The sequence below is a fragment of the Musa acuminata genome, chromosome BXJ2-4 (assembly GCF_036884655.1).
Source record: "Musa acuminata AAA Group cultivar baxijiao chromosome BXJ2-4, Cavendish_Baxijiao_AAA, whole genome shotgun sequence".
In the NCBI taxonomy this organism is placed as follows: Eukaryota; Viridiplantae; Streptophyta; class Magnoliopsida; order Zingiberales; family Musaceae; genus Musa; species Musa acuminata.
In genome coordinates this window covers 42438912-42466214 of record NC_088341.1, presented here as the reverse complement: position 1 = coordinate 42466214, position 27303 = coordinate 42438912, and the positions used below count along the sequence as shown (strand labels likewise).

Sequence of the window (27303 nt, the reverse complement as noted above, 5' to 3'; positions counted from 1 at the left end):
TTGAGCCGTATCAAACTTTGTTATATATCTAATAACCCATCACACTTTTCCTCTGCAAGTCAATTGAAGTTTTCTGTCATGGTATTTTTTGGATTGCAAGGTTGGCTTGGATGCTCCTTTGAAACCTGCACGCAATACACGAGGCTTCTCGTTCGCCTTCCTTTCAGGTTGACGGCCGCAACTCCTCGGAAACGCGAGCCGTCACGAAAGATTCCACTCGAAGTAAGTGTTTTGTCCAAACACCAAATTTTGGCTGCGATCGAAGTCACCATGCTTTCTTGTCGTGGTAGCTTACCACCTTATGAGTTATGAACTGACGTACTGTCGAATTAAGGAATCAAGTTTTGTAATGACACGCTACTTCGTCTTGGATTGGAGGGGCTGGCGATGACCTCGAGTTGGATGTTTTCGGGTATCCAAAATTGCTAGACCCTCTTAAATTTATTTTGGATCCATTTTATGTGATTTGGAATGAGTTTAGATGGAAAAATAGATGAATTTAGGATACCGACTTTTACTATTTTATTCTAATTTCAAGTTTTTTTTTCCAATTAATATTCCATCTAGAGCACTGTAAATCCAAAAAAATTATTTTTTTGAGGTTTTGAGTCAAATCAACATGTTTGGAACATTTTAAACTAAATCAAAGCTAGTAATATTCTCTCAAAAAGTTAGAATTTAATATTATCCAGTACTTAATTCTTTGGAACATATTCCATTATATATATATATATATATATATATATATATATTAATATATATATATATATATTAACACAATTAAAATAAGAATTGTTCACTTTTATCCACTATTATTTAACAATTTCTTTAGGAAGGGAGAAATATCCAAAAATATTTCCTACCTTCCAAGCATAATATATGATTTTTCATTTCATTTATTGGTCCAAACAAATAATTTATTTTCATGGAAAACCAAAACACAATGCATGCCACACAATGAATTATATATATATATATATATATATATATATATATATATATATAGTTTTAATATTAAATTAAAAATTCAAAGAAAAGACTTTATTGCTTATAAACACTTTGGACATGCACTGAAACCAAAACAAAGAAAGACAATTAAGAAGATAAGGGAACCACTAAGCCTTAAATAATCTCCATTTATATTGCCCTCTTCCTCTCTCTCTCTCTCTCTCTCTCGCCATTGCCTACGATATAAAGAAGAGGTAGAAGAAAGATAGACGAAACCAATCAAAACTAAAGCCAAAACCCCCCTCTATTGTCGCCAGATAAAGAGAAGGGAGGCGTCTGAAAGAACGATCGGAAAAGGAAAAGGAATTTGTAGTAAGGAAAAGAAGGGATTTGTCCTGGATTTGATTGCAGATTTCCTGGCAAGACCATCTCGAATACCGCTGTAACATCCAGACCTTCGTTTTCTTTGTCTTTTTCTCTTGCGCAATTTTCTTTGATTTCTTCTCTTCTGGTTTGCTTTTTTCCCCTTACCCTGAGACAAAAACGATTCTTTCTTTCTTCTTGATCGTTCTCCGATCGGTTTATCGGGATCGGATTTAAAGCGTTTCTCTGCTTGCAACCTGGATCATGATCGGGTCGTGGGAATTGATCATGGTGGCGTCCGATCGGTTAGGGTTTGTTTTGGGTTTAGAAGGAATTGGAGCTGTGGGATGGATGAGGTTGCGATGTCTCGGATCGGGGGTAAAGAGTCGAATTTTGGGCAGTTTTGGATCTGGTTATGGTAAGGCGTCGGGATTGGAACCCATTTCTTATGGAATGGGTTTATTTCATGATTTTCCCAAACACGTGAAAATATTTTTGTATCTGGCAGATTCTGTAAAGTTAAAAAAAAAAACATTTTTTTCGTAGAACTTTTCAGTGCCTTCTTGAAAAAACCATGCCATCGGTCAGGTTATTTGGATTTACGCTCACTTGCTCAAGAAACATAACCTATGGTTTCCAAAATTATGGAAAATTTATGGATTCTTTGACAATGGGCCTTTATCATCTGATCAACGACTTATAATTATGTATTTTCTGGTTGGCAATGATACTAAGTTGTGTTAAATATGACAATTGCCCTTGTTCCACAATTTAAGTGCAGGCTTAGGACTTGTTCGTGAATTGTGGAGCATAACTTAGTCTATTAGTGGTTCGTTCGAAAGCTGTAATTTCTGGAGCTATATATGAGACATTGGATTTTTTGTTGCATGCTTTCTAAGAGTTTCTTATTGTTTGCGGATTCTGCTATACCGTAATCCTCTTGCTACAAGGGATAAGGACCACCATCTTGAAAGATAAAAAGAAGTTTGGTAATCAAGAGTGACCACTGTGGACAAATCCAAGCCTTCTTTCCTGGTAAGTCCTGATTATGCTTTGTAATCCAACAGAACTTTTAGATGACTTTTAGGGTGTACTTTTCTCTTCTGTTTAAGCTTGATTCCCTTAAGGATCTTGATGCTGTGTGCCTTATCATATTATATTTGCTATGAAATATTTCAACTACTTTTAAGTGTTGGTTTAGAAGGTCTTTTCTTTACAAGCTACGTTATATTAGATTCCTTTGACAGTTGATATGAGACATCTGATATTTGTATATATATGTCCTTTAATTTTGCTAATACCAATATTTGAACGTAGGCTGATTGCAAAATTCAGCTAGCAAAGGATAATAAATGTCAAGAACAATCATCAATTTTCTTTCTTGGATTTGGAATTGTATCACCATGCTAGAAGTGGTGGACTAGGATTTTGTTCTGAGGGATGTAAAATGACAAGCAATGCTTTCCCCTTTGAACACAAAGTATGCAATGATGGAACATCAGATAATTAATTTTTTGTTGAACATTGTCTTGTCCGCATCCATGCATTTCTATGTATTCAGGGAATAACTATAAATTTTGTAAATGTAAGAGAAACCTCTCATTCTAATTCTTGTAAATGTTAGAGAAACGTCTCATTCTAATTCTTTTATCTTTTGATGTGCTTCTTGTTTTATTTTTTCTACTACTTATTTTAGTTTTCTTGTTTGAATATTTCTGTTTTTGTTTATCAACCATCATGATTATAAATTTTGAGGTTTCTTTAATATGATCATGTTCAAGTTGATGATGTCATGTGGCCTTTGATGGTTAGTTAAACTAAAGCAGCGGCAAACGTTCTTGGAGAGTTGGAGGAGTACTGTATTTAGGGAGAATTGATGCTGCTATAATGAAGTCAAAAGAAACAAACACACAAGTAGTACTGTAAAAATGGTCAAACCTGTGAAAGTGAAAATTTAGGTGATATATAGTTTCTAAAAAGGACAAGAAAGCTATAAGTATGACTGTATAATGTTTATATAGTGCTTATAGCAAGATAAGCATCAAAGATGGAAGAAAAGCCATTTATCTGCTAAAGTTGGGAAAAGTTAAGACCAAACACTTGGATAGGAATAGATGCATAAAAGATGAACATTAAAAAGTGCTTGTTAATGACATTGAGATCAAGGAAAGACTAGAGAATTTGTTTTATAACTTATCTGGTAAGCATTATATGGAGCAACTTGGCTTTTTTGAGTTTTTCCATGGTAAGTCAAATTTAGTAGCACTTCATGATATTTGATATCAGGTTGAAGTTAATTGGAGAAGTCTGTGAATTTTGATCTGTGGTTTGTAGTTCCCACTTAAATGCCCATGCATGATGCCACATACCAGGTGGCACAAATTGGTCTGATGCAAAAAAGACCATTCAGATGGTTTGACCAACATCAATGGTCAAGAAAACTTGGCTCATTCTTTAGTATGGCACGGGGCCTATAAATTATTATTAGCTTCTTCGATTGTTTTTCACTCTAGAATTCTTACATGCTAAAAACTAAATGAATCAAATGACTCTCTTCATGAGGATTAAATGTGACTGTTTATGATGCCAACTCTGCATCATTGACATAACAATATGTCAAATCTATATAATGCTTGACTCTTTTGCAATATTAAACTTAAAATATCTCATAAATTTTGATTAAATACGAACTATTCAACAGGAGAGAAAAATGAGGGAAAAAAATAGGAAAGAGAGGCTTCTGAGTTTTTGAATAGCTCAACAGTGAATAAAGCTTTTGTTTCCTGTATTTGTCTTTTACACCTCATCATTGTGCCTATGTTGACATTATGGATTTACTCTATGTTCTTATTCCCATGTTAGACACGATAGTTTAGTTGCACTATAATCAATTATGGTTGATAAGGACTTGGATCATCATTTTGGTGAATTGTGAGACATTTAGAAGGGACTGTTTATTGCTCATCTCACCCGATGCCAAATATAAATTTTGTCAAAGCCAAGTGCATGCCTGCATTTTACTGTTTATATATGGCTGGTAGAAGAACAACATGAGAATTGTGGTCAGTGTTCATGGAGATGTACTGTGATAACAAAAGCTATGGAGGGATCGGACCACGGAGTACACTGAATGCTAACCCGCTTGATGGATAAAATTCTTCAGAAGTTTAGAATTGATGCATTTTTGTGGTTCATTAATTAGTTGACCCTCACATTTCTGGTTGCTGCAGGATAGCTGATCATGCAGCTTTTGTCTTGCTTCTCTCAATCTAGTAGGAGAAATAATAATGTTCAGAAAAAGTGGCTTGTAATATGATTCTAATGCCAGATATTGATTGTTGGTAATAAATAGTGAGATGCTTTTGTTGTCTTGCTTCTGTTTCCACTAGTGAAGAAATAGTCCTAAATAGTGACTTAAACAATTTATCAAAAAAAGAAATTGTTAAGACTGCCAAGACTATTTTGATAATGAATCGTATACACCTGAATAATCTGGTGATTGTTACCTTGTTAAGTTTTGCTATAAAGCTGTAGCCCATATTAAATGTTGTTGCTGAGGTATAGGAATCAGTCTACAAAACATAAAGCTGAAGTTATTAAATTGGCAAACAATTGGTAGTGGGTGTTTCTATTGTTCCTTTGTTCCAGTACATAGCTCTCCTACAAGGAACTGTCATTTAACCTTGTATCTCAGATCACAGCTGAGACAGTTAGCAGTATTATATAGTAACCCAGTGTGCACTAAAATTTTTAATCAATATGTTCTTTTCCTTTTAATATTAAAGGATGTTTGTATGTTAAACATTTTGAACCTCATGACAGTGTTAACGGGATGACAGATCTGAAAGCAAGTATTACAGTGTTTACAGATATGACTGTTTTACACAAGGAATTGGATGAGACTTCATGCCCTATTTGTATGGAATATCCCCATAATGCTGTTCTTCTTATATGCCGCTCTCATGAGAAAGGCTGCAGGTCGTACATTTGTGACACAAGTTATAGGCACTCCAATTGTCTAGACCGCTATAGAAAACTCGTAGCAAATAATAATAAGACTTCTCAAACTGGTTTGTTGGCCCCTGAGAATGCTCACACGGGAAGTGCTCCCACACCAAGTCCAGTGATGGGAAGAAACTTGGTTGAGACCAATGAAGAAAACAATATGGTAGAAAATACTGATGGGATCTCCATCAGCTTATTTGAAAGGTTGGAAGAAAATAATAGTAATCAAGTGCATGAGACAACTATGGAAGGTCATGGTGAAGAAAGGCAAGGACAGGAGGAATCTGGTGGGATTGAGACCTCCGAATCAAACTCTCTGAAGTGTCCCCTTTGTCGAGGTGCTGTGTTGGGTTGGACGATTGTCAAAGAGGCAAGACAGTATCTGGACCAGAAACCGAGGAGTTGTACCAGGGAATCATGCTCATTTTCTGGAAACTATAAGGAGCTTCGCAGACATGCCAGGAGAATCCACCCTACCACGAGGCCTGCTGATGTTGATCCATCACGACAGCGTGCCTGGCGCCGCATGGAACATCAACGGGAGTATGACGACACCCTCAGTGCTATAAGATCAGCAATGCCTGGTGCAACTGTGATAGGAGACTATGTCATTGATAGCGGAGATGGTCTGTTACATGACGGAGAAAGAAATGGATCAGGTGAACGTGCTCGACCATGGTGGACTACTTTTTTTCTTTTTCATGTGGTCAGAAGCCCAATCGAGTCCCTTGATGAGCCAAGGGGCTCATCTCGAGCTTGGCGTAGACATCGACGTTTGGGACACCATAACCTATGGGGTGAGAACCTCATGGGTGTGCAAGATGTTGATGAAGATAGCACAGGTGATGATGCTCAAGTACCAAGGAGGCGTCGGAGGTTCCTGAGAACGAGACCAGACGAGGATCAGCCATGAGATGCTTATTTTCCTGGTAATTGTAGACTTTCCAGCTATACCTGAACCATGGGTGATTCTGAATAAATTGTTCTCTTTTTGGAATCTCATCTGACAAACACTGCTTTGTTCTGAAATCTCATCTGATAGTTGAGGCTGTTGCATTAACTGGATCACAAATTCTGGAGCTTCAAATCGATTGATGTCAAGCCTCGAATGGCTGGTCAGAAATGATGTCAAGACTAGAATGACTGGTCAGAAATGGTTCTGTTCATGTAGACATTCTGAATATGATTTATGTGCCCTGTTGTAATTGCATCGATCCATACGGATCATGAAGCTGAAGAGGCCTTGTGGGCTGCGAGGGAGCATGATCTGAGATACCTGCATTCTCTTGTTTGTTGTTTATTATCGAAATCTTAAGAGTTCCATGTGAAAGACTTGGTGGTTTTAATCAAAATGTACATAGTTTGATTCCTTCCATGCTTTTTTATCCAGCTATTAAATTTCTTGCAGATTTTTGTTCAGCTCTCTTGTCATGGATGGTTTATCTTGCTGGACCAGTTAACACTTGTGCTCAGATTTTTATGTTGAAACACATCAGCATTTGTGATATGTCATTTGACCTGGATACTATTCATGTAACTTTGGCTTTTGCTTCGATCCATCGCCTTCCTCAAGTGGAACCTTGGGTGACCTGGTTCCTTTGCCAAGTTCACCATTTAGCACACGTACAATAATAACTATGTTTCTTGCTTCCCTTTTTACGCTACGACTGTAAATGATGTGCATGTTTTTATAATTTCACTCGGACTAGTATGTATAGGACAGTATTTATTGGTTGGCGAGGCTCAATCTATTTGGTTGGATAAATTCCATTTTGTTTTTTTTTTCTTTTCAATAAATTTTACAAGATAAAAGCCCGATCTCTCTCTCATCTGTCTTTGTCACGTTCGTCCTTTTAATTGCTCATTGTCCAATACTCATCTTTTTCTATTTTCTTTTATTTTACTTCTTGTCTCTCATCGTGGTTTGTTAACTTGCTCAACGTCCGATACTCGTCTCATTTTATTTTTTTTACTTCATTTCTTATCTCTCTCTCATTTTCTTTTCTCAATGGACTATTTATCGCTCGTGTTTTCTCTTATAGTGTGATTTGACTATATTTTATTTATTTATTGAGTATTTATTTTTTTCTTATTTTTTAGACCAAGGGAGTCGGCAAGGTTACCTAACTTAACAATCACTAGTCGAAGAGAGTCAATATAGGCCAAAATAGCTCTATTTTCACATGTCGTAAATTGATTTTTTTTCAAGCTAGTGGCGCGACTGCGATCAAAATGGTAGCTATCTCATACTCTTAAAATCTAAGGTGAAGAGTTAGATAAGGATTTTGGGTAATGTCAAAGATCAATTTGGAACTCTCAAGATTGAATATACATAATAAGTATTTGTAAAATAATTTAGTGTGGTTATCTTATCTTTTCATTGTTCAAAATTCTTAGTTTCTCTTTACAATCCAATTATTTAATGAATTGCTTTGTTGGAGATATCAGAGCTCGTCCATTGAGGATAGACATCATAAAAGTACCTCACAACTTCAAAGGAAATATGATATTTGGTACCCAAGCTGACACAAACCAAAAAAGTTCACACAATTGCTATCAAGAAACACCAAGGTGATTGGAGCAAGATTGTCCAAAGGAGCAGCCACCCACATAGCCGAAGCAGAGGCCGAGGTGTAGACTCATGCATAAACCGCTGGAGCAGCTCCATCTCATGAGAAGCACGATAATAAAAATGGTGATCCAAAAGTAGACTGCTCTCTTGGAGTAGATAAGAGGAAGTGAAATCTTAGATCGATGTCACTAACAACGCAATATAAGAACCGGACTAACAAAGCTCGAAGCTGGTCTCAATGGTCTCCAACCAGCATAGCATGGAGGAACTCAACCAAACCAAGGCTAACGTCGACTACTTGGAGCAAAGAACTCATATAAAGAAACTGAATCATGGATGGATCGATCAGATGAAATTCTTGATCGAGGGAGTCAATGCAACTGTGGCCAATGCAGCGTTCGTATGCTCGCATGGCAAAGACTTTGCTGAAGAAGAATAAGCAAAAGAAAAATTCTGCTTATGAGTGTCCAAAAGCGAGTCTGTAGGCGGCGATCATTCTCTTTGTATTAGAGCCCACTGGAAGTGTCTAACAAATCTGCAACTTTCCTTCTTCCTTTTCAGCTACCCTTCCAACTTTGATCTATGATATAAATTATACATCATAGATGAGTTAGGCACATGCAAAAGGGTGAGAAAAGGAAGCCTCCGAAGCCACAAACACAAAGACGACCGCTCGGCGTCCATCATCCAATGATTTCAGCGTGAACATGAATCTTCTCGTGGCAACTTCAAAGCTCTCTTCGAGTTCAAGCTAAAGAGCTGCATCCAATTAACAAGTCTTCCCATCGAACCTACTTCGAAAGTGCCTCCATCCATCTGGCTGCTTACACCATTGCGTGCCGCACTCGGAGGCTTTGGCCCATAGAATAGGCAAAGCTAGGGTGCAGGGAGGATGGCTCTACTCATTTCCGAGAACAACACAGACTCATAAACAAGGGAGGAGTGGGGTTTCCAACATGAAAGGATCGCACCACCACGAGTATCGCCGGTGTGCTTTTCTAGCCTCCATGGGCAGGTTCTCTAGCATTGGCACAAACCACTAATCAAGCACTTAGAGCATATTTATTTTGATAGCATATTAGTGTTAAGGCTAAGTTCATGAACCTGCATTTTAACCATGTAGCACAGCAAGCTTTGAACAATTCGTAATCACTTCCATCGACCTGATGACGATTAACCACAGTTCTACGCTCATAATAAGATTTACTATTGGCTTAAGATAAATAATATGGAGCATTTGTGTGCATGGAAACCATAAGACCAAGAGTGCTGTGGTTCTTCCTCGGAAAACAAACACAGAAAGGACTCGAGTGAAGGCCAATCGGAGACCTAGCTGGGGCCCACCGGCACACGTGGAAGGAACAGTCAGCAGCAGCCGCTCGCTTCGTCTCCGAGCCACGGTCGCCAGAGACTGCACTGTGGCAAAAGAGGCAGCAGAATGCCTCCTGCTCCTAACCATTTGTATGGGACTCTTGACAACACACCATTTGTTCTTTTTGAGTTTATTTAGCCTTCCAATCTTTTGAAGAAATCGACTTCTTAACTTCTTTTTAATTCATGCATAGACTAAGATAATCGAGAAAATTATATATATATATATATATATTAAAAAAATATTTTTATTCATGAACAATCGAACTAATTTTTGTTCTTACGACGAAACTAGGAAACTAAATCTGGTTCTTGAACTCATTTTTTATGTATAAATTGCAAATCTGAAAATTTGCACTACAATTAATTTCACTTGTATGTTTCAGAAGCTGTGCAGGGAATGTTGTTTGAAGGCTGCCTTGAGAGCTGCACATGGAATTGTTGCTTCGAGGAAAAGACCCTCAGGCTCAATTATTCTCACAAGTCAAAAGACTTCATGTGGGAATGATATAACACCTCCATCATATCTTGTTTGAGTTCTATCAACTCCTGCCTCTCCATTTAAGCACTTGAGTAGCTTAAGCTCAATTGCTTTTACAAGTCAAAGTCAAAGGTTAGATCAAGTGAGAGTGGTGTAATCAACCATCATATGTGCTCAAGTTTGAGCAGCTCCATCCATATAAGCACTTCAAAAGCTCGAGTAACACCGGAAATAGGGAAGACTAGAATTGCAAGCAACATAGATTGGATTGGATGTGGAACCATTGTAATTTTCATTTGTCTTTCTTAGAAACAGAGAGGTGATCATATTTGGATACCACATCCATGGGCAAATATAAACTAAACAGTAGAAAGAAAGCCATTGTTTTTTGATGACAGAAGTTGAGATTTAAAAGAATAACTCTCTCTAAAATAAATTATTCTATTGGATTGTTTATCTGATCATTGCTACCACAATGCAATTTGTTAGGGTATGATCTCATGGAAGAGTCCTTGAGGAGGAGGAGGAGGAGGAGGATAGTTAAACACACGGACTCAGCCATTAGCATCTCCTCTGCAGGAGGGGTCATATGGCAACTCCAAGAATGCCAACTACAACAGTTATCTATAAGAAGAACAAAGATCTTAGCACAACAGAAGAACTCATGGCTCTCAGTGGGAAGGAAGAACTGGTGAGCTAATTCTGTGATCATAACGAGAGGTCCAGAGTGGGGGAGGGGGTGATAGGAAGCAGGTCAAACTCATCACCCCAATCACACTCATCATTGAAGAAATATTGGCAGAATGATAGTTAAGCTCTGTTATCCATGCTGACAGAATGACAGTGATTGATCCAACAGCTACTGCTTCCTAATGATTGCATCCTCTAGTGAGCATAAATTCTCTACTGCAAGCACTGAACAGCCTTCAACACTTACAGCAATGGGTGACAACCTGGTAGATTGCTGGCCTAAATATGTTGTGAATCTGTGGGCAGAGTCTGATCCTTCCAGTGTAAAAACCCAATCCATTTCAGGTATTACTGGAGGCTGCAGATTTGATGAGAAGATGAAATTTGCATCTTAATATCCATGAAGGCCTTGCTCAGAAGCTTCAGGTTATAAATACTGCAAAGCTTTATGGAAGGGCCATGCTCATCATTTGACAAGTCCCCAGCACATGCAGCTCTCATCAGCCTTGGCCTCTATTTAATCTCTTCCCCATGCTCCCAACCTTCCTCACTTCAGTACAAGTCTTCCTTTGCTTCATTGTCTTCCTCTCCTAATTCCCTTTCTCCATCAGTCCCTCACTGTCACATCTCCCTCCTCTCTCTCTTCCTATCTCCAAAAGCCAAACTCCATTGGCAGCAGAGGCATCACGACTTCAGACCAGTAAGCTCGGCAAGTGCTTCAGCCACAAGTTCAAGCTTCTTCCACCTCGCTTCTCGTTCCAACTGCCACTCGGCCATCTGAAACAACCGTTCATGGCCGGTCTGACCGAGCAGTACGACTTCCTGTCGCGGCGGTGCGTGTGGGTCAACGGTCCGATCATCGTCGGAGCTGGGCCGTCCGGTCTAGCTGTGGGAGCTTGCCTGAGGGAGCAAGAGGTGCCTTTTGTGATCCTTGAGCGCGCCGACTGCATTGCCTCCCTCTGGCAGAAGCGCACCTACGACCGCCTCAAGCTCCACCTCCCGAAGCAGTTCTGCCAGCTTCCCAGGCTGCCCTTCCCGGAGGACTACCCGGAGTACCCTTCCCGGAAGCAGTTCATAGACTACTTGGAGTCGTACGCGAAGCACTTCGAGCTCAGCCCCCGGTTCAACCAGTCGGTGCAGTCGGCGAAGTACGACGAGACGAGCGGACTATGGAGGGTGAGGGCCGCCGGTGCTTGCGCTGAGCCCGGAAACGTGAGCGCCGACGTGGAGTACATTGGCCGATGGCTCGTGGTGGCCACCGGCGAGAATGCGGAGAAGGTGGTCCCCGAGCTGGAGGGGCTGGAGGAGTTCGGCGGCGACGTTAAGCACGTCTGCGACTACAAGTCCGGCGAGGCCTACCGGGGGAAGCGCGTCCTTGTGATCGGCTGCGGCAACTCCGGCATGGAGGTCTCGCTCGACCTGTGTGACCATGACGCCTCCCCGTCCATGGTAATCCGCGACTCGGTAAGCAGCATCAACGGCCATACGATGCATGCAACTCCCAGCATCTAACACGAATCCAATTCCTGACCGAGCTGCTCATCCATCTTGATCGCAGGTTCATGTGCTGCCCAGGGAAGTGCTGGGGAAGTCGACGTTCGAGTTAGCGATCCTGCTGATGAAGTGGCTGCCGCTGTGGCTGGCGGATAAGATTCTCCTGGTGTTGGCATGGCTGGTGCTTGGCAAAGTCGAAAGGTTCGGCCTGAGGAGGCCTTCCGCTGGTCCTCTGGAGCTCAAGAACACGCAGGGGAAGACTCCGGTTCTGGACATCGGCGCACTCGGCAAAATAAGGTCAGGTGACATCAACGTGGTGCCCGGAATCAAGAGGCTGTCGCCGGGAAAGGTCGAGCTCGTCGACGGCCGGCTTCTCGACGTGGATTCGATCATTTTGGCCACCGGATACCGCAGCAACGTCCCTCAATGGCTTCAGGTACTTACACCCCATGTTCTTCACTGTTCTCTCAAGCTTGGCAGTCGAAGTTGGTGACGCACTATGAATGGTCTAAGGTTCTGTAGGAAGAAAAGATTTCCTGCTCGTTGACTTAATCTATCTATGCATCCATCAGCGACATCATAAAGCTGATAACTATCTGGTTCCATTTGCAGGGATGCGATTTCTTCTCCAAGGATGGAGTGCCAAAGTCTCCCTTCCCTAATGGGTGGAAAGGGAAGTCTGGGCTCTATGCTGTTGGCTTCACAAGGAGAGGGCTCTCTGGTGCCTCCTCAGATGCAGTGAGGACAGCCATGGACATTGGCAGGTTGTGGGGAGAGGAAACAAACGTAGCGCAGAGGATCTTTGCCTGCCATAGGAGATGATGATCAATCACACAGAGATAATAACAACACTCCTTTCATGGTTCTGCTACTGGCTGTAGATAGTGTAAAGAAGACCATAAGAGTGCACCAAACCCTCTGTCAATGGAGCCCAAGTTTTGAGACATGGATGGGAGTGATGTACATAGAACAGTTGATGTTGATGAGGCTTTCCTTTTTATTTTCACCTGCACTTTTGGCTGCTTTGTACAACATTTCAATGAGGACAGTATCATTTTTCATGCTTCACATTTCAAGGCAACTTTTCTCTCTCTTCTTTTTTTTTTGAAATACTTCACATTTCAAGGCAACCTTTCTCTTCATCCCTCCCAACAAACACAACAAAGCCATTGTTTGCTATGTTTTTTAGCCATGTACTTTGCTTGTCTTCAGACTACAGCAGCCACTGCATTGCTTCTGCCATGGTACTACTGGAAAGGCTGGTAAGATCCTGCAGGATCCTCAAAGGATTGGAGTGAAATCTATGCTGCAGCTGTACAGCATCAATGATATTACTGGAATTAAATGCAAGGAAGGCATGCCAGTGCAGTAAAGAAATACTGCAAGTTGAATGATTAATTTCTGAAAAAGAAATAAAGCTCAGGACTTTATTGCAGGGAGTCAGCTGTGGCCAACTTGCAGCTCTCCCCTCCCCCCACTCAGAATAGAAGCACCAAGCCACATGTCAGAGGCCTACCAAATCATTAGCTCCTAAGATTCCCTCAAGGTTGATGTTTCACTTGGCTCCCAACTCTCTAAACCATCCTTTCTTAGTTACATAAGAGGAAGAAGAGCAATGAGAGGGTCCTTTTGAGTAAGATGGGACTCCCATGTTCTCCAGCACTAGTCACTCCAGTCACCTTTTCTCATTGATCGAATGCATGTGAAGAGAATCCTGAAGTGCTATTTCATCCCAATCCTGGTGTGGGGGATCAAAAGCATACAACTCTGTGCCAGATTCGGAATTCAGCAGTGCTTCCAGCACCAAGGCATCATGCAACTGCATTGGACCATTTGCCCCTCTCTCTTTTCTCTACTGGAATGATACTCTTTTCACCCATGCCTAGACCTCTGATTCTGAGATACCTCTGAGAAGTCTTCAGTTGCACACCCCGTTACTGCACTATCACATGCATCTCAAGGACTCAGCATATTGCCTTCTTGCATCTCCAACCAGGGCCCCAACCTTGTTGCATTTGTCCATGCCCTAGAGCAAGAAGTGAGGAACTGCCATTAATGGAAGATAGGATTGTGTGTACCCAAGCAACCAAGCAAACATATGTACACATATGCATCATTACTGTTCGATGCCCATGCATAAGTCAGATGGAAGTTGTTAAGGTAAATTTTCTCTGATGAAAAAGAAAAAAAGGGCAACAGCTAAGCTGAATCAAAGTTCAGAGTTTTTTTTATGTCAGTATTAGGGTCAAATTGGCCCCTCTATCTTCTTTCACATAGGAGAAAAAACCTTTGAAAGATCTCATGAAAAACTGTAGTTGTTGTACTTTCTGATATTTTCTCAGGCCTTTTTCCATACAAAAGAGAAGGACAAAGAGAAGGCTGGATAATACAGTTTCAATTTCTATATGAAGGATGTTCTTTTTCTTTTTCACAGAACTACCACACAGGCAGCAATCTTTGTTGACTTTAAACTGCATTTGTCTAACAAGTTCACCAACATCCCCATATAAATCTCTGTGATTCTTGACTCTGTGGCCAGTTGCATCTAATGGTTACATAGAGAATCGCACTACCTTCAAGTTTATCATATTATAAGGAAAAAGAAAATCTAATTCCCCTGTGTTCATCCTTCATACTTAACTTCTTGCTCTTTTGATTGTAGAGGCATTGCTGCTTCATGCATAATTTATGTGAAGACTACTTTGACATAGATTTACCAATTATTGTCCAATCATGAAGCAAGTTATTTAACACAGTTATTCTGACTGCATGAAAACTTGAATAAGCTAAAGTATTTATGAAATGGCTGTTATTGAATGCAATTATAGGTTTTCCAAAAACAAAAAAAGAACTCTAAACTTAATGTGGCCATTAGATGGTGACCAAATACTTCCAAAGTTCAGCAGTTAATCAATCAGGTCATATAAGTGGTGTAATAAAATGGAAAGATTTATGAATTCATTCGTGTAATAAAATGGAAAGATTTATGAATTCATTCAGATATTTTAGCAAACGATGACAATAAATAATTTAATTGTTACATTCAACCCTTTGCATTCTCATGTGGAAGAGAACATCAAATGTAGTCCTTAATCAATGTACTGAACATTCAATCTATGATCAGGACTTGTCGAAATACTAGAAGGCTACCCATCAGATTGGAGACTGACAAAGATTCTATAATTCCCTGGAATAGACAACACATGCTGAAGCTTGCAAGGCTCCAAAAATGAGGCAAAAATTCTACAGGCTTTGTTCTAATACACATAATTAGATAGTGATTCATGATGTTGCATCTGTAACAACTGAGGGGAGTGTTTGCAGATCACCATCAAGGGTTTCAGTAGACTTGGAGGACTGCTCTTAAGCCTATGCATCAATGACATTATCATGTTTGTCAGCTTATTCAGTTTGTTGTTCTTTCTTTTTCTTTTATATGGGCTGTTGCAATAATTCTCCATTAGATTCTTATGAAGCTTGAAATGTGCACCAATCAAAGACAGTTCTTAAGAAAGTACTAGCTCGGTATGGTATTTGACAGTCCAAATTAGCTTTTATAGTTTAGCTTAATGCAGGGGATTGACCTTATGGATATTTGAATACTTTTATGAGATTGAAGTTTGCATTCATTTAAAAGCGCGTGGACATTTCGAAATATAATTCCATAGCTCAAGATAAACATGCAGAAGAGATAATAAAATAAAATAATAATTGCATTTCAATCTATGCAACATTTAAGTATGCAAAATTTACAAAACGTTTCTGTTGGAAATATGAGAAATTGGAATGGGTAACTCAACCAGAATTTGCTCTATATATGAAAAGAAGCTACAGCATTGTGGAATTTAGATGGTCCAAAAATAAAACAATTCAACATTGTTCTTTAAGCAGTAGAGAATTGCATTGGGCAGTCGTGTTTAACTAGCTTCCTACCTGTTACCTACATATTTGAGAATATTGATAAGAATAATCAATTCAATCATACTGATATAGGATGAAGAGGAAGGAAATGAATGCAGAAACTCCAAAAAATGCCATGGTACCTGTTACCTACAAATTTGAAAATATTGATAAGAATATAACACAATTAGATGAATGATAAAGAAACATATAGAGAAAATGTATGAGAAAATGAACAAGAGTAGTTAATCTTTAAGATGAAAAATTTAGGAAGCTTAAAATGCTGACCTGGGTAAATCCCCTTGGTGGGGGATCACCGTTATTCTGAAAGAGCCAAAAACCTTCTCACTGATATGATCGATGACAATGCCGAAAATAATATATGTCTTCCTGAACTGTGAGGTTACAAGGAATTATCTGTCAAGATATATCAAACCTAAGAGTCCTAAATAAAAGGAAATTTGAAATTTAAGATATCAATGAAAATCATGAATATGCCTCAGTTAATGATAACAATAACAGATTATCACTACATTGATTTATACCGTCTAGTATCAATGAATTAATTAACAAAAAAAAAGAATGAGTTATACACCGAAAAGCATTGAGTTTTGTGACCTCTTAGCAATACTTGGTTGAATTGGTAAATACTAGTGGGTACATAAACCCTGCTTTATGCTAAATCCTTTTTTGCTGCTTTTTTTTTCAAATGAAGATAGACTACACAAGTATCAGTGTGGGTGTTTTTCTTTTTTCCCTCGCATTCGACGTATCCCTTCAGTTGTTCTTATGATGAGAAGCTTTTAGTGAGAAGATCTAGCAGCAAGAATTACTTCTTCCATTGAAGGGAAGTCCTTGCTAAATGGTATAAATAAATCATGGATCCACAAAGCCATATGCAATAGATAACATGTAAATTATATTTTCTAGTAGTGCAATCAGTTTCTGCCATAGAAAAATCATACAAGAGAAGCACAAGAGGATCACAACTTATCATGTCCTGACTCATAGAGTAGGATGGCATGGTATGGTGAAGATAAAAAACTTGAGCTTTCAGCTCTAAGAATATGGGCTAGAAGAAGAGATGTCTCACTTATTGGAATTGATCTGCTGGAAAAGGAGAACAGAAGTTGGACAATCTCACCTTGAAATTAACCTTTCTTCTGTCGCATTTCAGTGAGTACCATCTTAGCAGGATGAAAGTGACCATAAAACCCCACACCATCATGAGCTTTTAAGTGTTGATTTCAGAGTAAGACAATTTTGGGGCTGCAATCAATGAAGAAACTGAGAGAAAGACAGGATAACTCTCGAAGTCGCCACATCTTGAGAGTGAAGTGGTCCCCAGTGGCAAACGACACGTGAATGGAAGCAATTCTTTAATGTCGAACCACGGTGGCAGAGAATCTGAGGTGGAGATCGACAGTGGGTGAGGACACCAGAGGACCCACCTACCGGCTATGATGGGCAAGTGGACCAGTTATCGTCTCTTTGTGGAGCAGATAGAGTCAATGATCCCTCCATGAAGGCAGCCCTTAGGTTAACCAGCATCAAGATTTGGAACGGTTGAATGGTGGTCCATCTAGGATCCAGATTAATAGTTCACTGGTCCCAACTCCAGAGAATATGATTAAGTTCATCTTAGAAGGTGTCATTCCAGTGTCACCATCTGTCCATGTGATACCCTCATGGGCTTGCACTTTAGTAGAGTGTTCCACTTGGTAAGTAGCTACTTCACCAGTCAATTACACAATAATTATATTCCCTCCATGACACAGGCTTCTTATTCCATCAGAAAATAACTGGGTTCATAATGTGCTGGCTGGACCTGGATATTTGAGTAGTATCAATACTGAATTGATGACTACAACTGATTAAAACATCACTGAAACAAGGAGCTCATCATCTTCTCTGAAGATTCACTGAAACAAAAGATTGGATTTATCTTAATACATAGTAACAGAAGTATGAACACAATTAGAAAGTTGACAAATGGGAATAACAAGGACAGTGTACCTTCTAGTGTTTATCGTACAAGTAATGAAATAATTTTTGCATGCTTGATCAAATTGTTCCTTCTTGGAACCAGGGGCTTTCAGCAAGATGCAAACCTCCACAACCACACACATTCAGCTTCTCTGTTCCTGCATATCACTGTCCAGGACCTATAAATGCAATCATTGTCTGAGAAGGATTGAAGGATTATTAGTCCACTAGCCAAAGTTACTAGTGGTCAAATGTCTACAGACTCTCAAAGGAAGTATTAGGTAATAAAGTCCCTTCAGATCAAGTGAAGAATATTAATAACATGTCTGTAAATCTACATGCATTCAAAATGGTTTTTAGAAAAAATGACAGGGAAAGACAGAAGGTCAGAAGTAGACAAAAGGGATTTGACTTTTAATGGAAACACCTTACAAAGTCATATCAACAGCCATACCTAGAAAGCATTGTCAACTTTTATTTTGACTTCACTGTGTAGCTAAATAGTTCTACCACTAGTAACTTAGGCTTAAGCAATTTGAACCATGTGATTAAAAAAAAAAAAACAATATCCAAGTTATCAGGTCTAATGGGCCTAAGATTGGGTTATGACAACTTTGTGGATCGGTTAATATGTATCAAGCAAGGTTTACCATGTGCAGACAAAGATGGAATTTCTTCAAATATTAACTTACATTGGAACTACACAAGGCACATATTTTAGATACTGCATCGGGCTTGGATGAGAATGTCAAACCTTTGAGTAGAGAATGTCAATGAGTGTAATTAAATTTATTCCATAGCATCAAATTGTAATTGAAATTAATAAAATTTATTTAATTATATAAACTATTAGTTAATGACAAATTATTTATATTATCGTCAAATAGTACATGCAAAAAATGGTCTTGCAAATTGTTTCGCATATGAGCCAGTACATGGGTGGAGAAATAAATGAAAGGAAATTTCAAGTGCTGGAATTCGAAGTTGAAGTAGACAAAGAACCTATCCCGTAGTCCCCTGTAGTCTAACATTTCAAGGGAATCTCATCACAAACATATAAACATTTTATTAGTGCACAGTGAATACCCAATTAAAGTGGCTTGCCCTAGAAAGACATAACACCACAGGCATTCAGATGATTGACTTTTGTGAGACCTAGGCAACTTTATCAATGGCGAACAAAAAGCCGTCCCAAAGAACCAACTTTTTGCAAGTCCGATAGAAGGCCAGCATCCTCTGATGACAGACAAATGGAAAACCAGCCAAACCACGGCAATTTGCAAGCAGTTGAAGTGAGCAATGTGGGGAAAGGACAAGACAACATCAAACCCAATGTACCATGTAGCAATAACGACGGCAGTATAGGGGACCGGTCACGGAGTGCTCATCGACCGTGTGCGAATCCGCATTGCCTTCGATTGAGAAAGATATAATCTTGGAAAAGAAAAAAAGGGATTCGATCGAGAGATAGAAAGCGTACCATGCTCCCGGTGCTCAATCCTTGTTCGGGAAGATTACGATCTGACATTTGGAGTTGGTGGAGGTACGCTATTCCGATTGCTTGCTCCAAGCGGCACCGATGGATTTCCCTGCATTACCTTTCTGAGAGAGCTGCGTTTTATCTCTCACACATATCTCGCAGGTTGTTTCTTTTTTGCTTTTTCCTCCGAAGGATTTGGCCACTCGATAACTATATGTATATATAAATATATGTATGTATGTATATATATATACATATATATATATATGTATATATATAGATATGTATGTATATATGTATATATGTATTTATGTATATATGTATATATATGTATATGTATATATATATATATGTGTGTGTGTATATATATACACACACATATATATATGTGTATATATATATATATATATGTATATATGTATTTATATATATACACACACCCACTAAGTTTTTGAATCTTTTAAATTTTAGATAAAAAGAATTTTAAAAAAATGTTGAATCGTTGTGATCATCTTATTTCAACATCATTTGATATAATTCCTAATAAATGGGGAGTATGTTTTTCCTTAAGGTTTCAAATAAGCATCAAAATCAGAAAAGTTTAATAAATAATCTTTTGTTTTATTTAATGATTTGTGACATTATGATCACCAATATATCATAATATTATTTGATATAATTTCTAAAACACATGTTTTAAGAAAAAACAAAATGTATCAATATATATATAATTTTAATAAATAATAAAAAAAATCATCTTTTTATGACAATAATAGAAAGAAATTCATATAGTAATATGTATATAACGTAAGTGAACATATTTTAAAATAATAATATGTTTTGCTAATAGATATTGTCTGTGGGATCTGACCAAATATATTTGTTTGAATTTTTACGTCATAAAACAATCACCTTTTTATGAAAATAATATTATTAAATTATGAATATAAATCTAGTGGAACTAAGTATTTTTAAAATAATCATATATTTTGCTAATGGATATTATCTTTCCAATTCAACCAAATATATTTATTTTCATTTTGATAAACAATGAAAAATTATATTATAATAAAAACAATTAGAATAAATTCACATAGTAATATGGTGAATTACAAAGCTCAAATTTCCAGCAATCAAAGTGAAACAAGGGGCAATACATTTGCAACATATAAATATGAATTCAAAAGGCTAGTCTACGAGACAAATGACTTTGACATAAGGTAATTGCCTAGAATGTTTGAAATAGAGGTTTGAATCTAAAATGGAGGTCCAATTGCCCCAATCAGCAATTCAAGAGATTAACATGATGAAGTTATGCAAGACAATCATCAACTTGACATCTTGAAGGTCCACATAAAGCTAGAACGATATCAATATTGATTTTGAAGTGGTCTAATGCCTAAGTTAGTGAGACATAATGTAATATTATAGATAGCAACTGCAAAGATGATCACACATTAAAAGAGAGAAAAGAAGAAAATTAGAATGCAAAGATATTGAAAGGAAAAAAGGGGGAATATATATCATTTAGTCGGACACAGAACATGAATACATCACAAGTTATCCTCTTCGGAGGAGAGATTGGAAACCGGTGAGGATGCCAAGCTCCCAGCCTTCTGTTTAGACTCGACCAACATGAATACGACTTCGTGCATGGCTGGTCTGTTCATCGGTGACATACTTGTGCATTGCAAGGCAATTTTCAAGACCATGATCATGTGACCGACGACAACCCTATCTTCCAAATTCAATTGACTATCAAGTATTCCAGAAGTCAAAGAACTGGTTCTGATGTGTGTCCTTACCCATGTAACAAGGTCACCTCCTTGATCTAAGGGCTGTACAGGTGTTCTTCCAGTCAGTAGTTCCAGAAGGACAACTCCATAGCTATAGATGTCACATTTTTCGGTAACTTTCATGGTATATGCATATTCTGACAGAAAATGATGTCTGTTAGAGCTAATTAGATATGCTAATGATAAAGCTCGAAAATCTGAACTCAGACGAAGATATTATCCGATAACAGGCACTCAGGATGCAGATGAACACACAAAGAGCAACAAACCAAAGCATGGGAAAATATAGAAACATCAGATGCATGATCAGAAAGATAGAAATGAAGTAGATATTCCCCAATATATAATAATACATCGATGAAAGAGGAAAAAGCGAGCATAAGTGACCATCCATGGGAAATAGTCATTAAGAACACAGATTGTTTTCTTTATCATGAGGAACAAGGATTACATCATAGTTGTTATTATCAAAAAGATTGTATAGAACATTCTCTCAGAGAGCATTACAATATGTGCAGAATTCAACATTGTAATGAGTGAATCCAGAAGGAACTAACTCAGACTTTGGCAAATCCTGTCCAAGCAAGAATTTCTAGACAATTTTTCTAATGTGCTAATGTAGGTTAAGAGACGCACTTTGAACTATATTAAAAATAAAAACAGAGTACACAAGTCCCAAATTTACACCAACCGGATGAAGAAAAATCGGAAAGCATGGTCCACACAGGTTATAGTAATAAATCTTTATTGTTATGTTTTCACAAAATAAATCAAAGATCAGCTCTAAGGTTAAACAATTGTGTAACAGCTTTCCTTCTGATAACCATGCTGCTTCTTCAGTAAAACAGTCAGCAAAAATGAATAGGAAAAAGTAACACTCAAACTCGGTGAATCCAGCCTCAGGAGAAAAAGGCAACTCAAGGTAGAAGAAAATGGCAAAACAAATAATGGTATTTAAGTTGACTTACCAGGTGCTATGTACCCATATGATCCAGCAACTGCAGACATTGACTTCGATTGTGGCATGTCGATCACCTTTGCCAATCCAAAGTCTCCAACATGAGCTTCAAAGTTCTCATCAAGCAGAATATTGTTCGACTTGATATCTCTGTGAATGATCCGGGGCTTGCAATCATGGTGCAAATATGAAAGTCCCTCAGCAGCCCCAAGCGCAATCATGAACCGGGTGTCCCAGTCAAGAGAAGAAGAGCAACCTCCATGAAGCGACTCAGCCAGGCTGCCTCTTGACATGTACTCATACAGAAGAAGGTTGGAACCCTGGTGATAGAAGAAACCATATAGCTTGACAATGTTTCGATGCCTAATCTTTCCAAGAGTCGAAATCTCTGCACGAAAGCTATTTTCCGCGTTGCTACTGTCTCTATTAGATGCTAGCTTCTTGACAGCAACTGTTTGCCCAGATTGCAGAACAGCTCTGTATACTGTTCCACAAGCACCTCTTCCAATTACATAACTCTCATCAAAATTATTTGTGGCAGCAACTAAGTCCTGGAACGTAATTTTCTCTTTTGGAAATATGTATGTATCTGAATCTGTATTACCTGGTTGCTTGTCATTGACAGGTGCGACTGTCTCAACGGGTCTTATCATGATATATACAATCACAGCAATGAGTATAAGAGAAATTCCTCCAATGGCAGCAGCAATTATTGCAATCGTCTTACCCAAGTAGGTACTTGTTCTAGCTGATGGAGATGTAGACGATGGAGACAAACCACATTGACCGAGAGGTTTACCACAAAGATCCCTATTTCCTATGAAGCTACTTAGGGCCATGTTCTGAAACAATGGAATAGGAGGTATAGGCCCTGTGAGATTATTATATGAAACATTCAGTCCAAGTAAGCTAGACAGATGGGCAAATGTCGATGGAATTTCGCCAGTTAAGTGGTTATTGTTCAACCAAACATATTCCAGAAGGGAAAGATTGCCAAGCTCTGGTGGTATATTTCCTGAAAGATTGTTGTAGCTAAGATTCATTGCAATTTGTAAACTTGAAAGCTCACCCAATTCCTTAGGTACTGTGCCAAAAAATTCATTACCGCCCATCTGCAGCTCTGTCAGATGAGCGAGCTTTCCTATGATGGAAGGTATTGTTCCTGAGAACTTGTTATCAGAAAGTATAAGCAGTTCCAACTGCAAAAGGCTTCCAACTTCATCAGGCAATGCCCCTAAAAACTGATTCTTGCTGAGGTCAAGTCGCTGGAGCATCTTACAGTTGAAAATCTCTGGAGGTATGCTTCCTCCAATTTCATTGGATGAGATGTTAAAGATAACTAACTGTGACAGATTACCAATCTCCCTTGGCAATTTATGTGTGAAGAAGTTGTTAGGAAGAATAAGCCTCTGCAAAGCTTTGCACTGCCCTATCTCTGATGGAATGGGACCACTGAATCTGTTCTCATCTAACTCAATAGCAGTAAGATTGACCAACTTGCATAAATCAGAGGGAAAGCTTCCTGTGAGACTGTTCTTACCCAGACGAAGTTGCACCAAGGATTTACAATTTGTAATTCCACCAGGAATGTTTCCAGTCAACCCGTTAGACCATAAATTCAACAAAATAAGGTTCGAACGTCTACAAAGATGACTCGGTATTAGGCCAGTGAGGTTGTTCTCTGAAAAATCAAGCACCCAAAGTGGACTGTACACGCCAAGACTCTTGGGAATGAGGCCTGACAGCATGTTATTGAAGAGTTGCAATTGAGTTAGATTAGGCAGATACTGCAACCCCAGAGGAATGGGCCCGGTGAGAGAGTTGATCGAGAGATCAAGCTTGGTTAAATTCCTTAACTCACTCAATTCTGGTGGAATGTTGCCTGTAAGCTGATTCTGGAACAAGAAAAGCAGGTGCAAACCCTTATTGTTACTCAGTTCAGATGGTATTTTTCCTGTCAATGTATTCTCTGAGAAATCTATTTCTGTTGCCCGAGTAAGATTCCCAATCATTTTTGGGATTGTCCCATTCAATGAATTTCTGTACAAATATAACTTCTCCAAGTTCTTCAGGTTTCCAATCTCTGCAGGTATACTACCCACTAAATTATTCTGGTAAAGGGCAAGTGTCACGAGGCTGCTACAGTTTCCAAGCTCCTTAGGGATAATTCCAGAGAGTTGGTTGTCCCAAAGAATTAGTTCGGTCAAGTTTTTCAACTTCCCGAGCTCCTTTGGGATCTCATCTCCTAGCAGGTTCTGGGCAAGACCAAGTCGTTTCAAGTTCTGGCAGTCACCTATCTCCACAGGAATGCTTCCAGAGATCGAATTTTGCCCCATCCGTAATATAACTAGGTTCTTGAGCCTGCCGATGGAACGAGGCAATGGACCTGTGATGTTGTTAGTGTAGGCCACTAGTTCCACAAGCGATGAAAGACCTCCGATCGACTCAGGAAGAGAGCTCGACAGCTTGTTGTTACACAAATTGCATTTTAACAAAGAGGAAAGGGTACCCAATTCATGAGGGATTTCACCTTCAAAGTTATTGCTATTGAGATACAAAAACTCTAACTTTGAGCAATTTCCAATCTCCCTAGGGATTGTTCCTGATAACTCATTGAAGGAAAGATCAAGATAAGTTAGGTGAACTAATCCACCAATGCTCAGGGGGATGCTTCCAGATAGATTCATGGAGCTCAGATTAAGGCCAACGACCACTGCATTGAGGTCGGAAGTGCAATTAACACCCGTCCAACCACAAGGTGTAAGATCGTTAGGGTTCCAACTATCTAGGTGGTGCAGATCATCCCTCATTGTACTCTTAAGATCCAACAGGGATTGTCCTTCAATGTTTACCCCTTCCGAAATATGTATGACTACAGAGGCCAATAGTGCTACAAACTGAAGAACCACCAAAACAGAAGCTCCTTCAGAATTTGAAATCTCTGGCATCTTAGCCATCATTATGACTTACACAAAGTGCTAATGTTGAGATAAGTAAAGCCTCAGAGCATCAAGAATAAAGCCAAGCTTTTTAATCATCTTCTGCACTTCAAGAACTCAAGACCATTTTCCTGATACATGCAACAAAAATTGACAGAGCTCGTTTCATCAAATTGCAAGAAAAGATATAAAGCAAAAAACCAATCGTAGAAGCAGAATTACTTAGAACTCAATTCAACAGAAACAACAAATCCTAGAAGATTCAGCAAAAATTGTCTTACCTCCATGGTCCCAAAGCCTATGATCTGACGGATGCAACGCTTCATTGATGATATATCAAGCCACAATTTGTTGCCGGTGTGATAAGCTGAACTTTTCTACCTCAAGAAAGCTCATGACAATATCAATTCTTCAATCAAGCCAGAATTTGCTTCTGGTATGGTAAACTGAAGTTTCTGATTTCAAGAGAACTCATGACACTATCATTGCCTCAAGCAAATAAAATAATCAAGCCCTCAAAATTGTCACTTGCTTCTCCTCTTAAACTAAAACAGTTCAATACAAAATTATCGCACCTAACATTTGGAAAACTTGTTGTCGATCCTACCGAACTTGGCGGTGATATCCTCAAAATCAAATCAAAGCCTGGGAATTCCACTAGTGGTCCATTGAACTGAGACAACTCACTTCAAACCCAACTCAGCTTTTACGACTTTCTTGCGAAAGGCACCAAATCCTTTCCAGACCGATATCCACATGGAATTCCACTTTCTCTACCAAAGCCGCAAGATTGCTGCCCCCAGCACGAAACCATAACCAATTTCCCCCTACCAATACTGGAGTCTTCAAGTTTGCAACCTCAGCCTGAGCATCAAAGCCGCACCTTTCTGCAAAAGAAACCCACCGTTTCGAAGGAGACGATAAATCTCAGCTGAAGTCCTACAAATCGCCCCAAATTCCTTCGAGAAAAATACACTCGCCAGCAGCAAACATCACAAGAAATCGCGAATCCTGCACCTTTTCGTATGCCGGGACCGTAAAGGAGCCGACTTCCCCGACTTTCTCGAAGAGCGGAGTGCAAAGCGGTCGCCTTTTTCTCCTGTTTCGCTTCTTCGACCCGTCGATGCACGGGTTCTATCTCGGTTCAGTCCATTCCCAACGTGGAATTTCACGCCCACTGGTCCACTGCATCTTCCCTGCTTTTGGCCCCATCCGACCCTCACCGTCGATCCATAAAGCAGACAGATTTTGTAGGAAAGGTCCAAAGTTGTAGGGAAATGGGAAAATAAGGCCACAGGACAGAGAGAGAGAGAGAGAGAGAGACGCCACAATAATGGCCGGCAAGCATGCTTTCAAGTCTCACTTTCCATCTCTTTCTCTCACTCCCCCCCGAGCCCACTTCTCCTTCCTCCTCTTTGTTTTCCTATTCAGCAATTAGCACTTGCTAATTCTAAATAACTATTCTCTAATGATTTCTTCACCATATTATTCCATGTCTTCCAACTTGTAAGCCAATGGTGTTGAGCTCAAATAGTGGAGTGTCTTTCACAGGCTCTGAACAAACCCCAAAGAAAAAACTCCTCTCTCTTCCCACCATCTCTTATTTACTAATATTTTACTTGTTTCTCACTCTTGTGGTTTCTCTATCATCAATATTTATATTGGTTACAATTAGTTTAGTGGTGTTGAGCTCAGTTGTATTAATGGCTCTTGGGATTTGGACAAATTCCAAGATGACTTTTCTCTTCCATTATTTTTATTATTCTCACTTGTCACTGATTCTTATGCTAATCTTTATTGCACATACTGTATATTTTTTTCTTTAATGGTGTTTTATATGATAAGTATTGTACTAGTGGCATCAAGCTGAGATCCACAAGGGATTCAGTCAAGGTTGGTCTTCAGAAATTATTAGTCAAAGCATTGATCATGAAGAAGATCTTGGTCAAAGGATTAGTCATTAAGATGCCTCTTGTCAGAATCCTTCAATTCTTTTTTCACATGCATTGATGTCATGCTTGAGTAGGATACAAGCTCAGTTTTGGTAATGGTAAAGAAAACATGGAGTGCTTAGTTCTAGAGAGAAACTGTGGATATATAGCTGTCCTAACATTTATGACTCCAGTTTCTGGATTTAGCATCATTTTGTGTCTGAGATTTTACTTGGTTTAAGTTTCTTCCCAAGAAAAAGTTGGACACCTTGGAAACTGTCCTGTCTACAGTTGAGTCACAAAAAAGCTTATGGAGAAATTAGAAACTATGTTAGTATGAATTGTCTGATCAAATGAAGCCATAAGAAATTTTAGCTTAGGAATTATTC

General features: G+C 39.0%; 3 protein-coding genes and 1 long non-coding RNA gene across 7 annotated transcripts; 2 read left to right on the top strand and 2 right to left on the bottom strand.

Moving 5' to 3' along the window:
* The first annotated feature begins 1163 nt into the window (after positions 1–1163).
* On the top strand, positions 1164–6685 carry LOC135580739 (uncharacterized). Of its 4 annotated transcripts, XM_065106201.1 has the most exons (4): positions 1165–1390; positions 2093–2346; positions 5134–6245; positions 6359–6685. In XM_065106201.1, exon 3 carries the CDS (start codon positions 5144–5146, stop codon positions 6227–6229), a length of 1086 nt encoding a protein of 361 aa, XP_064962273.1. In that variant the 5' UTR covers positions 1165–1390; positions 2093–2346; positions 5134–5143; the 3' UTR covers positions 6230–6245; positions 6359–6685. The 4 variants fall into 4 exon arrangements, with proteins under 4 accessions (XP_064962272.1, XP_064962273.1, XP_064962274.1 ...); XM_065106200.1 differs by having other exon boundaries at positions 1164–2346; positions 6359–6553; XM_065106202.1 differs by having other exon boundaries at positions 1184–1390; positions 2088–2346; positions 5134–6685.
* A 4244-nt stretch (positions 6686–10929) lies between these two features.
* On the top strand, positions 10930–12992 carry LOC135611004 (probable indole-3-pyruvate monooxygenase YUCCA5). The gene is made up of 3 exons (XM_065106199.1): positions 10930–11894; positions 11989–12360; positions 12537–12992. The coding sequence occupies exons 1-3, from the start codon at positions 11223–11225 to the stop codon at positions 12744–12746; spliced, it is 1254 nt and encodes a 417-aa protein (XP_064962271.1). The 5' UTR covers positions 10930–11222; the 3' UTR covers positions 12747–12992.
* On the bottom strand, positions 12992–19471 carry LOC135611005 (uncharacterized). The gene is made up of 6 exons (XR_010486405.1): positions 19291–19471; positions 17841–17989; positions 16969–17746; positions 16113–16219; positions 15858–15974; positions 12992–13950 (listed from the first exon to the last, which is right to left on the bottom strand). It is a non-coding gene; the product is annotated as an uncharacterized LOC135611005 (long non-coding RNA).
* Positions 19472–20786: 1315 nt separating this feature from the next.
* Positions 20787–26244, bottom strand: LOC135611003 (probable leucine-rich repeat receptor-like protein kinase At5g63930). The gene is made up of 3 exons (XM_065106198.1): positions 25265–26244; positions 22055–25114; positions 20787–21223 (listed from the first exon to the last, which is right to left on the bottom strand). The coding sequence occupies exons 2-3, from the start codon at positions 25002–25004 to the stop codon at positions 20844–20846; spliced, it is 3330 nt and encodes a 1109-aa protein (XP_064962270.1). The 5' UTR covers positions 25005–25114; positions 25265–26244; the 3' UTR covers positions 20787–20843.
* Positions 26245–27303: the final 1059 nt, after the last annotated feature.

Excerpts from the sequence above, each read along its gene's own strand:
- LOC135580739 (XM_065106201.1), top strand. The coding sequence starts at position 5,144 with ATGACAGATCTGAAAGCAAGTATTACAGTGTTTACAGATATGACTGTT.
- LOC135611004 (XM_065106199.1), top strand. The coding sequence starts at position 11,223 with ATGGCCGGTCTGACCGAGCAGTACGACTTCCTGTCGCGGCGGTGCGTG. Across the intron at positions 11,895-11,988 it reads CCATGGTAATCCGCGACTCG|GTTCATGTGCTGCCCAGGGA; the intron begins GTAAGCAGCATC and ends TCTTGATCGCAG. Across the intron at positions 12,361-12,536 it reads ACGTCCCTCAATGGCTTCAG|GGATGCGATTTCTTCTCCAA; the intron begins GTACTTACACCC and ends TTCCATTTGCAG.
- LOC135611003 (XM_065106198.1), bottom strand. The coding sequence starts at position 25,004 with ATGATGGCTAAGATGCCAGAGATTTCAAATTCTGAAGGAGCTTCTGTT. Across the intron at positions 21,224-22,054 it reads ATATGGGTACATAGCACCTG|AATATGCATATACCATGAAA; the intron begins GTAAGTCAACTT and ends ATTTTCTGTCAG.